This window comes from Canis aureus, chromosome 24 (genome assembly GCF_053574225.1).
Source record: "Canis aureus isolate CA01 chromosome 24, VMU_Caureus_v.1.0, whole genome shotgun sequence".
Lineage (NCBI taxonomy): Eukaryota > Metazoa > Chordata > Mammalia > Carnivora > Canidae > Canis > Canis aureus.
In genome coordinates, this window is record NC_135634.1 from 20,464,258 (window position 1) to 20,477,482 (window position 13,225).

At 43.4% G+C, this 13,225-nt stretch overlaps 2 protein-coding genes across 10 annotated transcripts in view; one reads left to right on the top strand and one right to left on the bottom strand.

Moving 5' to 3' along the window:
• Positions 1 to 13,225, top strand: part of PALLD (palladin, cytoskeletal associated protein) — a 408,251-nt gene that overhangs the window by 358,425 nt on the left and 36,601 nt on the right. For 5 of the 8 annotated variants that reach the window (XM_077868505.1, XM_077868503.1, XM_077868504.1 and 2 more), the window contains one exon: positions 7,974 to 8,597. The exons of the other annotated variants lie outside the window; for them this stretch is intronic. In XM_077868505.1, coding sequence (XP_077724631.1) covers positions 7,974 to 8,597 — 624 coding nt within the window. The remainder of the gene's footprint in view (positions 1 to 7,973; positions 8,598 to 13,225) is intronic. 8 annotated transcript variants of the gene reach the window in all.
• The window catches only part of CBR4 (carbonyl reductase 4), a 207,510-nt gene that overhangs the window by 95,612 nt on the left and 98,673 nt on the right, over positions 1 to 13,225 (bottom strand). Inside the window, exon 5 of one of the 2 annotated variants that reach the window (XM_077868513.1) lies at positions 4,718 to 5,651. The exons of the other annotated variant lie outside the window; for it this stretch is intronic. Within the exon in view, the coding sequence (XP_077724639.1) occupies positions 5,524 to 5,651 (128 nt within the window). The 3' untranslated portion in view covers positions 4,718 to 5,523. Of the gene's footprint in view, positions 1 to 4,717; positions 5,652 to 13,225 lie in introns of those variants that run through there. 2 annotated transcript variants of the gene reach the window in all.

The window sequence follows — 13,225 nt, forward strand, 5'->3', positions numbered from 1 at the left end:
GACCACATCTTCTTTATCCATTCATCTTTCGATGGACACCGAGGCTCCTTCCACAGTTTGGCTATTGTGGCCATTGCTGCTATAAACATCGGGGTGCAGGTGTCCCGGCGTTTCATTGCATCTGTATCTTTGGGGTATAAATCCCCAACAGTGCAATTGCTGGGTCGTAGGGCAGGTCTATTTTTAACTCTTTGAGGAACCTTCACACAGTTTTCCAGAGTGGCTGCACCAGTTCACATTCCCACCAACAGTGTAGGAGGGTTCCCTTTTCTCCGCATCCTCTCCAACATTTGTGGTTTCCTGCCTTGTTAATTTGCCCCATTCTCACTGGTGTGAGGTGGTATCTCATTGTGGTTTTGATTTGTATTTCCCTGATGGCAAGTGATGCAGAGCATTTTCTCATATGCATGTTGGCCATGTCTGTGTCTTCCTCTGTGAGATTTCTGTTCATGTCTTTTGCCCATTTCATGATTGGATTGTTTGTTTCTTTGGTGTTGAGTTTAATAAGTTCTTTGTAGATCTTGGAAACTAGCCCTTTATCTGATACGTCATTTGCAAATATCTTCTCCCGTTCTGTAGGTTGTCTTTTAGTTTTGTTGACTGTATCCTTTGCTGTGCAAAAGCTTCTTATCTTGATGAAGTCCCAATAGTTCATTTTTGCTTTTGTTTCTTTTGCCTTCGTGGATGTATCTTGCAAGAAGTTACTGTGGCCGAGTTCAAAAAGGGTGTTGCCTGTGTTCTCCTCTAGGATTTTGATGGAATCTTGTCTCACATTTAGATCTTTCATCCATTTTGAGTTTATCTTTGTGTATGGTGCAAGAGAGTGGTCTAGTTTCATTCTTGCATACTCAGTTTTCAAAGACAGTTTGAATGGGTGTCAAAACAGCATATGCATAGGATTAAAATATGTATATGAATACACACCAGGCTTGGGCTTGGGTAGTTGTGAGCTCCTTTTTACTCCTCAGTTTCTTTGTTATTTTTAAATGTACCCAACTGAAGAGTAAGGATCTTAAATCTGAAATCTAGGACCTTACAGATACTACATTATAAATTCATATGTTAAAGCCGGGAATGGGTCTTTGATGAAGTCAATTATCCAAAGTCATAAACAGTTGGTGGCTGAACTGGAGTTGAACTATTTGAACGTTTCTTTGGGTGACTCTGTGTTCTTGCAGATAGCCTGTGTGATAGTGGCTTTATGGGCGGGATACCTGTACTCCCTTAGAACAATGCAGTGGCATGGGCTGGAGTGCCATATTGCCTGATGGAATAGAGAAATCTGAGGATTGTAATTAAATTCAGCCAATGAGCTTCTTACATGGGAACGCAGAGAGAAATTGAAGATAAAAATAGAAGGTGTTGAGAAGTGAGAGAATCGCTATTTTGTTCTCTGAGCATATTAAAGCCACTTGGTGAGTAGATGACCATTATTTCTTTGGAAAGATAAGACACTTTGCCTCTAGTAATACATTCTTACAAGTACAAAATGCATACTGTTGTAGATATATTTGGTTCAGCAAACATAAACTAAGGTGGAAATGACACAGGAGGGATGGGACAAGCCTCTCAGTGATAAAATGGAAATTTGAAGAAATGTTAACCATATGAAACCTTAAAATATACCATGAATTCTTCATCTCATTATAAGACTTCTCAAAGTTAAGTATCTGTCCATTTCCCCCAACCCCACTCCCAATTCTTTAAAATCTCAGAGAAATTTAAAGCTTAAGACATGAAAATTCCTTAGCATCTGTCTCACGGGGAGTGGTTTTTTTTTTTTTTTTTTGGTATTTTGGTTAGAAATGAGATCAGTGACATTGCCTCAAGTACTGACAAAAAAGGTTAGAAACCACATTTCTCTTCGAAGGTGCGCTTTGTGTTAAGAATTAATACCAAACATGTTCAGCTGGGAACAGTCTGTATTTCTGTTAACGTCCACTATATTTGCAGTTTTTATAAGAATTAGCAACTAGTATCTACCCGTATTTCCCCTAGCCTCTGTGGCAACAGAAATGAAAATGATCTAAGGCACTGAACTATGATGTTGAGTTGATGCTTTTAGAACCTGACCTCACATTCCTCCCCTAAAGAAGGTGACACCAGTGTTGAATCTCATCTAGATTCGTCAGACTTACTGCTTAGGACCTGCAAACACCATGGGAGCCTGTCCCTTATCACATACGGTTCAGTTGGGATACAACCTTTTCTTTTGGTAGGAGTATAAATGCTTGGACCACAGCCTTCACAAAGCCAAAGGACCATTGATGTACCCCACAGACCCCCTAAAGGGAAAGCCAGCTGCAGGATTCACGTTCTGAGGCCCTTGTTCCAGCACCATCCCAGCCCTTTCGTCCTCACTCCCTGAGCCATGTGAGAGCCACAGCCATCCTTTGATATTCCAGAGACTTTCCCAGGAGGATTATGAATTGGTCAGCAGTGGCTCCTCACCCTTCTCTCATGGTACATGGATTGACCTCAGATAGACATCAGCTTTATATATTAAGACATAAAGAGCTACTGTTTTTCTGTAGCAGAGCCAGATGCAGTTCTTATTCTGAGTGGAAAGGATGAGTCTTTTTTCTAAAAGAGGCTCCAGTCGTGTGCTGATTTCACTCAGGTCACTTCTTCCCTGAACCCTCCTATGTAATTAATTGTGGTCCATCCCAGCTCTATCTAAAGAGTCAGGATGATTTACAAAAGGCACAGAATAAATTAAAGATCAAAGAACATGGCTTTTATAAAGAAACCTATGTCATTATGCAGTAAATGTTAAACACACATTCCCAAGCAGTGGTCAGTTTTGATGTTAACATTCCCTGGTTGATGGTACTTTGTAGAAAATCCAAATCTTCTATCCCTGCCCTCTCTCCCAACCTTAGAGAGAATGTATTTAAATTTCATAGTCATTTTTGACTATGAAAATGACTAGTCATTTTTGCACTTACAACCTGCCCGCAAACCCGGTGTAGTACATTCTCATTGGCTTATATTAACTCATTTTTATTGTATAAATGATTGTTCTCAAGACTGAGTTTGTACCTTTTACCAAGAGGCATTAAAAAGTTAGTGCTAAATAAAGCGAGTTGATATTGACCCTCATCAGGTGGACCTCATTCATGTGATATAAAGACATAAATTAAAGTATGAGTAATAGAGACAAGAACAAGACATTTGAAGTACTAATATAATAAAGCAGATGGACTTTAATCAGTACTCCCTGAACTGAGCCCTTGTAGGAGTTCTATTTTATAAGTTCCCAGAATTAACATACTGAGTTCTCTCCTACACCTGATACTGAGCTAATCCCAACCGGAGAGGGCTGTTGTGGGAACACCAGTTTATTCCCTAATTCATTTACCTACCTTCGTTTGAAAATTCTCAAAATTCCCCGGTCCAGTATGGACGACCCTACTAAATTTACCTGCTGAGCCCAGCAGGATACAGAAACTAATATGGTTTCTGCCACTGAAAGTGTGTGTCTGCCATGTGTGATGTTCAGTTGTGTGTTGTGAGGGTGCTGGAGGTCACACTCCTTGCCTTCCAAGTGTTTATCAATAGCAGGACCAGCAGAGCTCTTGGTTCAGAGGGTCGCAGTACTGCACCTCTTCATCATACAACGGCTTCTGTATCACACAATTAGCAAACTAAAGAAAATATATAAACCAACAGCATATTTATTCTGAAAGCACAAATGTTTTCCAGCTTCACAATCCCAGGAGTTTCTCCAGACAATTATGAATACTCCATCTTTATTAATATGAGCAGAGGATAAATTATTTCTTGCAATCCAGACATTGCTCCAGAGAGACATACTGGGAATTTCCAATTTACATAAAAGTTGTTTTCCAGAAATTTACTTTCACATCATTTATTTTGAGCTTGGGCTGCAGTCCCCAGAGAAAAAGTGATATGTAGTAATAATAAGCTAACATTTTAATAAACCTTTTTTTTGTTTGTTTACTGAGCACTTTGGAGAGAATGATGAAGCAAGACTTTCAAGCCAACCAGCCCTTCACATCCAGGTTTTGCCCTTAGACAAATTACTTGACCTCACTAAACTAGGGGGGAGTCTTTTTGTTGTTGTTGTTTTTAAAGATTTTGTTTATCTATTCATGAGAGACAGAGAAAGGCAGAGGGAGAAGCAGGCTCCATGCAGAGAGCCTGATGTGGGACTTGATCCCGGGTTCCCAGGATCACGGCCTGGACTGAATGTGGTGCTAAACCGCTGAGCCACCTGGGCTGCCCTGAAATGGGGATGAAGATCCCAACCTCCCAGGATTGTTGAAAAATGAGTCAATCCAGTGCTAGGTGTATAATTAGTGCTGTCTCTCATCTCCCACCCTGCTGTGGTTTCATGAGTCCAAGAAGGGCCACCACGTGCAGTGGGAACAGATAAAGAAGAAAATTCTCTTGCAGTAAGTAGAACATTATCTGCATGTTTTTTTTTAAGGTCCATTTTGTACAGTAACCGGAACTGATGTAGTGGTTCTTCCATGCCGTGACATGTCTCTAGAGCACACACTGTCAACCAGGCACTGTGCTCGCTTAATCCTCGTGGTGGCCCCACAGCTACTAGCTGTGGGGAGTAGCTGGTGGAGTTGGGTTCCATGCCAGTGCCATCCAGCTTGAGGCCAGCCTTCTTCTCCTGAACCACTGTCACTTGGCCAGTTGTGCTTTCCACAGCTTCTTTAATCTAGTGGCAAGAGAGATTACTGAATTGGCAAGTAAGTCAGGTTCTACATCTCTGTTTATCCCTGTCAAATCTAAATCTTTGTCCCGTCCAATTGTCTGTAAAACTGTTCTACTTAAAAATCAATGTCTAAACCATTGGGCTCTTGATTTTCTGTAATGGAAGAGGGGCATCCACTGACTTCGTATTTACATAGTCCCTTTCTGAGCCGTGAAGATCTTCTCATCTTTGTACCATTTCACTCTAAAAAGATTCAAGTTTGAAGTTAGATATTCTTAAATATAGTCTTAAATATGTAAAAATTTAAAACTTTGATGATTCAGATCCCGAAAGTCCTCATGCCATGGCTTCGTGGAGGCATGAGTGGGAAAAATTCTTAGAAGGGAAAGATGACCACAGAATTTTTTAATTGCATCCGAGATGGGGGTTCTTCTATGTTGACGTACTTGGTGCAGTTAAAGAAGCCAGACACAGACACAAATCTAACCTGGCTCTCCAGGTAACCTGCTCTGTGACCTTGAGCAAGTTACTTGAAGTTTCCCCATTTGTAAATGGGCTGTGACAGGTGCATAATCAAAAGTCCAGACATCTCATTTCCTTCAGTATTGAAGCCTTTAAAATTGAAGGAGGAGTAAGAGTAGGACATTCCTTAGACTTTTTGAATTGGGGTTGATGCTGTGTGTGTGTGTGGGGGGGGGTAGATGGAGTTGTGCAAAACCAAAGACTTTAATATGATGCTCAAAGTGTCATCCTTGCGACTAGGGCGTCCAGAACTCTTAACTTTTCAGCCTTTCCACAGTACTTCCAAGAAGTTCAATTCAGTTTCATTTTCAGAAAAAAGACAGCAGGAAAAAAATGGGGAAAGAGAAGTGATGAATTTTTATAACATTTAAGTAATTCCCAAAGACGTTTCTGGTGCCTTTCATTCCATTTGCCTTTTTATCTCTGTGAAAATCAACTTTTATTAAAAAAAAAAAAAAAAACAAGGACTGAGAAAATGACTTAGAATTGTGCCTTTCATCATCTCAAAATCCAGGTGTCAGATCCATTTAATTCAAGTATTCTTTAAAATATTATGATTTGCCAGAAATTAAGGCAGATACTCAATGATTCAAAATAACTGTTTTACTCTCCCTTCCTACCTGTCTAGTTCTCTGCATATTTTAATCTTTGCCCAGTGCAAAATGGGGGAGTAGAAACCTAACAGAGTTCTTCACTGTAGTATCTACTAGTAACCAGGTCAATAGAATGCCTGTTCATTTCTTATGAAATGTTATATTAAGACTTTCTTGAACTGTCACTTGTTACTAAAAGTAGCATGTCAGCAGCTTTAAGCCCACATGGGTTAACAAACTTGGTGGCTGTTTTGAATGGTCGAATGAGTAGGTGTGACCCCGGGAGAGTCAGAATAGGGTGGTGGTCTGGGCTTTCCTGCCCTGGCTTCTTTGAAGACTGGCTACTCAGGAGCCAGTCCCTCATCTTGGGGCAGAGGAATCCTGACACCAGACATAGGGAATGCTAGGTTTCTAACAGCCTTGCCAGAGCCACTGCACACAGCTATTTGCTGATGCCAGGCCAAGCTCAAAATACCTTAAAATAAGGTGAGGCTCTGACCATGGTGCGCCCAGCTGGCCAGAGTAGAGGAGCAGTGCCTCTGAAGAGGGCCACACAAATCACTCTCAACCCAGGTACACAACCCATCTCAACCCATGTTCATGATGAATATTCAAGGACTAGGATTCATGGTAAGAAATAAGGTGATAGAACAGGCAGGGAGATCAGAAAGGAGCATTTGGGGATTCAGCATGAGTGCTTGATGATGGGTTTTAGAGCTATTGGGTGGTTTTTATGAGTTCTATTCCTGGGCCAATTCTAAATACATGAATGCAGGAGTGCATGTGCTGGACAGTGGACCCAAACCACACTGACATCTGCAGCTTCACCATTTAGTGAATCCTAGCAGTGGCATGGCTGCTTTTCAAATGCTCCAGTTGAGTTCCATTGGACTGACCCCACAAAGTTCTTTGTTGAAATCTTTGATGCTTTGTGCAGATTAAGCATATAGAACCATGTATATACTTGATATACATAATAGAACCGTCTACTTTTCAGTTCCCAAGCAACTTATTTTTTGTTCTTTTTGTGGATTTAAGTGTACTCACTTTACTGGATAATTATAGGAGAGGACGGATGACACAGGAAGGATGTTCCTACATCTACTGATACTTGCTAAGAGAGCTAAATCTTGATTCTTGAGTTTTTTTTTTTTTTTTGCTTTGATCAGCAGCTTCAGTTCCTTTCATTGCTTTGAATTTCTAAATGCATGATTTTGAAAATTAAACACTTATGGTTAACTTATGGTTAACTTAACTTATGGTTAAGGGAAGTTTTGCGTTTTTTTTTTTTTTTTTTTTTTTAGTTATGAAAGGCTTAAAGTTAGGAGTATGGCTCTGCATATTCATGGCTGCTCTATCTGCTTGATCTAGTGCCACCTTCTGTTGGTTTCTTTTGACAGCCATTGGCCACTGAATAAAGGAAAACATCTTGGATGTAAAATTCAGCCAACCAGGAAAACTGGAGCAAAATAGATGTTAGCTCATTGCTAGCTGCTTACTAACTTTTGTAGAAGTTAAAATTCAGACTATCTCTTCTCAGTGGAGAGCCCTTGGGTAATTAAGGATGCATTATTATTATGCTAAAATAATTTGTTACTGCTTACTGAACACCTACATATTAAAGATAGGTGTTGCTTGTGTATTTCAGACATATCGCAAAACCTCAGTGTGTATTAAGGTTTGTATAAATAATTGGCAATTCAGGGTTGACTACTGAAATTCTGGTGATAGTAAATTTTGTAGTATGTTTTTGTAGGCAACAAATGGAGCAATTAAAGTAGATTTTGGGGGGGAATACCCCCCAAATCACCCTTTGGTGTTTACTGAATGCAGAGTTGACAGCACTAAAGCAGGCAAATTGGACTAACCGAGATCTTCCCAAAATAGCTTTTAACTTTCTCATGATAGAATTCTCCCCAAAAAAAGGACAAATGAGAGGACTGAGGACTCACGTCCAAAATTTCTCTCTTCACACGTCTGGTTTTGTTAACATGAAATGTGGCTCCTGGAAGTCCGACAAAAGGACCCCCGGGGACGTGGACCGATGTGGGTCACGTCGGGTCAGGCTTACACTCGGTCCCGAGGCCCCGCCCGGCCGTGGCCGCCTCGCCCCCTCGCCCCTCGCCCCCTCCCTGCCTGACCGTGCGGCTCTCCTCTCCCCGCAGGGACCCTCTGAGACTCCAGCAGCTGCAGCACCAAGTCCGCCTGGAGCAGGAGGCCGGCGCGCCGCCCCCGCCGCCCCCGCCGCCGCCCTCCCCGCCGCCGCCCGCCGCCCCCGAGCCCATGAGCGCGCTGGCCCCCCGCTCCGCGCCCGCCATGCAGGCCTCCGGCTCCTTCAATTACGCGCGCCCCAAGCAGTTCATCGCGGCGCAGAACCTGGGCCCCGCGTCGGGCCACGGCTCGCCAGCCTCCAGCCCCAGCTCGTCCAGCCTGCCGTCGCCGCTGTCCCCGACCCGGAAGCAGTTCGGCCGCGCGCCCGCGCCCTTCTCACCGCCCTTCGACCCCGAGGCCCCGTGGGGCCCGTCCTCGCCGTCGCCCCCGCCGCCGCCGCCGCCGCCGGCCTTCAGCCCCACCACGGCCTGCCCGCTGCCCGACGTGTTCCCGCTGCCGCCGCCGCCGCCGCCGCTGCCCAGCGCCGCCTCGGCTGCGCCCGCCGCCCTGTGCGCCTCGCCCACGGCCCGCTTCGCCCACAGCCAGACGCCCGCGGCCTTCCTCAGCGCCCTGCTGCCCTCGCAGCCCCCGCCTGCGGCCGTCAACGCCTTGGGCCTGCCGAGGGGCGTGCCCCCCGCGTGAGTGACGGCGCCCCCCCCCCCCCCCCCCCCCCCGTGCCCCGGGCTGCCCCCTGCCGCAGCCCTGCGCTCCTGCCCCCCACCCCCACCCCCACCCCCACCCCAGGCGCCACCCGGCGGTGCGGACCCACCGCACGCTCGCCCTTCCGGCCCGTGTCCGGATTCCGGTCCCAGCAACGTGCCCAACGATTCGGGCTGAGCTGCCTTCCCATCACCGAGTCCAGTACTCTCTGTGCCTTCCCATCACCGAGTCCAGTACTCTCTGTGCCTTCCCATCACCCACCCAGACCAGTACTCTCTGTGCCTTCCCATCACCGAGTCCAGTACTCTCTGTGCCTTCCCATCACCCACCCAGACCAGTACTCTCTGTGCCTTCCCATCACCCACCCAGACCAGTACTCTCTGTGCCTTCCCATCACCCAGACCAGTACTCTCTCTGCCTTCCCATCACCCAGACCAGTACTCTCTGTGCCTTCCCATCACCCAGACCAGTACTCTCTGTGCCTTCCCATCACCCAGACCAGTACTGTCTGTGCCTTCCCATCACCCAGACCAGTACTCTCTCTGCCTTCCCATCACCCAGACCAGTACTCTCTGTGCCTTCCCATCACCCAGACCAGTACTCTCTCTGCCTTCCCATCACCCAGACCAGTACTCTCTCTGCCTGTCCCATCACCCAGATCAGTAACACTCTCTGCCTTCCCATGACCAAGATCGGTACTTTCTCTTCGACATTAAATAAGATTCTCATCAGGAGCTACTCAAAACTCTCTGCAGGACTCTTTAATAATTTTGATGATAGTGGAGTTGGCTACCATATAGAGCACTGTGCTAAGTAAATTACGTACATTACCTAATTTGATACACCCTTAAGAGGCACCACTGCCCTACTGATAGATGAGGATTCCAGTAGTTAAAGTATTTGCCCAGGGTCACATTAGCCACTCAACGGAGATTTGAACTCCTGTCTACTTGACTGCAGATCCATGCTCTTACCAACAAACTATGTATCTTAATATTTTAGACCCGAATGACAATAAGTGTGGAGGAGTTTGGTTGTTAAGTATATATCCAGTGTTTTTGAAATATGTAAATAAGAAAATTAAAAAGTAAGCCTTTACATATGTAATGATTGAGCAGAACGGAGAAAAACATACAAAATGTCTTTGTGTTGTTGATGCAAGTAAGGGATGACATGTCCAATCTAGTGAAGAGATGATGTGCCAGTTCTGTCCCTGGATAGCAGTTAATCCCTAGGGAGAATACATGGATCCTCAGTCTCATTTTTTCTGTTTGCAGATTAAGTACTTGTCCTTTCTTATGTTAGAATGATGATGAGGCAGCCATCTGAAATCTTTAAATAGAAAATCTATGAGGATAAATAACAACTATAAAAGTGCATTAAAGCCTTCAGAAGAAATCCATCATACAGGTGTTTGGCCCATATTATTGATAACTAAAAAATAGCACATACTCATTTTACTGAAGAGTTTAAAATCAAGTACCTGTCAGCAACAGAAGACGGAATCCTCACTAAAGAATAAAATGAGAAAACTTTAAAGTTCAGGTTATTTTCATTCATATGAAAAAATTTCCCATTTTGGGATATCCTAATACCACCGTAGACTTGAGCATTGCTATGCTTGACTTTGGCAAGATGTATGAAGGAGCATCAGTTAGCAGTGTTTTGTTTCGTTAGGCACTTTCTAAATGTTGATTGCATGAATTCTGTATTTGAATCTGGCTTCTTCTCAAATCTTTGTTGGAAAAGCTCAGTCAAATGAATATGTAAATAGGTAGCGTGAAGGAGGAGCTTGTGTAGTAATGTTGTGATAATGGGCTTCTACTGAAAGTTGAGTGAGTCAACTTGGCTGAGAAAACTTTCGTTTTTCTCCCCTGCTTGTTGGTTTTCTTTTATTTAGCTGCTAGGAAATGAAGTATTCTCTTGCCACAAAGAAGCTGTTAGATTGAAAAAGTGAGTTTGCTGCATGACACTCTTGTCCCTCTTACTAGGAAATGGTACCAGATCTTGTTTCCCAGGAAGATAAGCACTTACCTGTGTAATATTTCTCCAATTGAACAAAGACTAGACTATCAAAGGTGTTGGGCCATTATGCCTTTTATCTTTTATCATCTTAAGTAGAAACAGTAGTTTTTTCCTGATCTTTGAAATTCTCTTAAGAATATATGCAGTTCTAGGAGCTTCCCTCAAGTAACAGAAGCATTTGTCCCTTATCATCATTTATCACAGTTATTAATTTTATGGAGTAAAATATTTCATAATTGTTACCACTAAAGAATCTAGTAGCTCCTGCCATTTCTTAAAACCTACAGAGAAGTAATACTAATTTTCTGGAATCTGTGAAGAACTGTACTCAAACAGAGACACTGTGACACCAAAGATAAGTGGCAATACCAGGCTGCAGATTTTTATCTCTATGCCAGTCCAATAAGCCATTATGATTACCCTTTTGTCTCAAGGAATTTTCTTTTTGCTAAATCACACTTGGAAGAATTCCTTCTTCTAGTATGATACGTGACTTTTGGAACATGTTTCTCCTCTGGTATATTGTGGGATCCCTCATTTGCGTTCTGAATTAAAAATGAAAAGAGCTCTTTTTCCATCATAATAATCCAAATGATTTGCCACAGGCTGAATGTCCCTTTCAGGGTTGCCATGACTAAAAATTATGGCATCCTTGAACTTGTAGGAACTGGCAAACTGTTGACAAATGAATTTTTTAAATTACTTTCATTTCTATTTCACTGTGAATTTGTGATTATGATAGCAAATTCAGTTCCACTTATATGTGTAATTTCTCTGGTTGAATGGTTTTGCCCTATTCGTGAAGTGCCAGTAAATGGATTGATTATACATGACCTGGTAAGTAGAACTATGGGGTTTTGTTTTGTTTGTTTTAAAGATTTTATTTATTTATTCATTAAAGAGACACAGAGAGGCAGAGACATAGGCAGAAAGAGAGGCAGGCTCCCTGTGGGGAGCCCAATGTGGGACTCGATCCCAGGACCTGAGCCAAAGGCAGACGCTCAACCACTGAGCCACCCAGGTGTTACCTGGTTTGTTTTGTTTTGTTTTTTTTGCATGCCCTGTTTTATCAAAATCTTAAATATAAATGTCACTTATCTCAGTATTCCTAATCATAAGTTGCATGCTGGTTGTTTTATTCTGTTTGTATGTTTAACATTGTTCTTGTTTTAATCCGGAAGAGGGTAGGCTGGTCATGCACTAAGTTTTTAAATAGTCCATGGAGATAAGGTTGTGTTTCTCATACATGTGGGTAGCAGAGGTCAAGTCAGGAAACAAAGGCCATGGATGCCAGGATATACCACGAGGTCAAGAAGGCCAGTGACAGTGGGCTACACTCAGACTCACAACAACAGTGTGTGATTATTGGCTGATTGCGGTTTGGGGAACTTCTGCATATCCAGTTTCTCTAGCACCTTTCTTTCTTCAGACAGCTACATTCTTCCCCGAGATTACAGGGTCACTAGCAGCTTCTCAGATGTTAAGTCTACTAAATCTCTCAAATGGGGGGCAGTGAGGAAAAAATGTACCTTAGAAAGAAGCCTGTTTCCACTTCGATAAAATTCATGTATTCTCCTCCCCTCACAACTGCTTAATTGATAGTTTTATGGCTTCCCTTGCTGTCACCCTGTTCCTCTCATGGTAAACCTCCTACGAGAGCGTGGGAATCCACCTGGGAAGAGTGCAGCAGCTCTGTCTCTGCTGGTCTCTGAGCAGCTGTGCCACGTCACAGGGTGAATCAGGTCAGAGCTGTCCCCAAGAACCAGATGGCACTGAATGTTTTGCCCACCTTCACATTTTTAGAATCTCTTCTCTTAAGGGAGTGCCCCAATAGCCACAGCTACCATGTTGTATAAGTAGGCCTTTGGTTTGAAATGTCACTCCATGTTTGTCAAAAGTAAAGCACGTGTCAATAAGAGCTTTTATATAGGTGTATTAATGAGAGCTTTTATTCTTTAGGCACTCAGCTCTTGACAGACACTATCTCATTGTCCCTCTTTCTCTACCTGATTTATAAGAAACAGGTAGGTAGGTGGGGACCCTGTCATCACTCTTCATGCAAGGTGAGAGTGCCAAGAGGCGAGGGGATTTCCCAGGGTTCTGGAATAAGCCTGAGCAGAGAGGGAGTAGTAGGACTTAGCCTTGGGTATACTGCCCAGGTTGATCTCAGATAAATCTGATGTTTGCTATTTCTTGATCAAAGAAAACAGCTGCAGACCAACAAAACAGAATTCCCTAAGTCCTAAGGAAAAGTTTGTAAAGATTTATTTGTACGTTAGGCAGTTCTCAAGTCAAGACAGTGGTTAGATAGTAACTAACAAAAAGACAGAAGCTGCATTGGACTCTGCAGACATTATCTCATTATTCCTGTTCTTTCTCCTGTCTTGCAGGAAACAGGTAGGTGGGGGCCTTGTCATTCCCCATCAGAGGCAGAGGCCTCAAGGGGTTAAAGGTTTTCCCGGGGTCTTGTTATTGGATTCATTAGTGTCTAGTATCTTAGAGGATTGCACAGAAAGTTGCAGCCAATTCCGGGTGAGTATTTTCTAGCAAATACGAAGTGAGGTCTTGGGGTCTGGGGTGA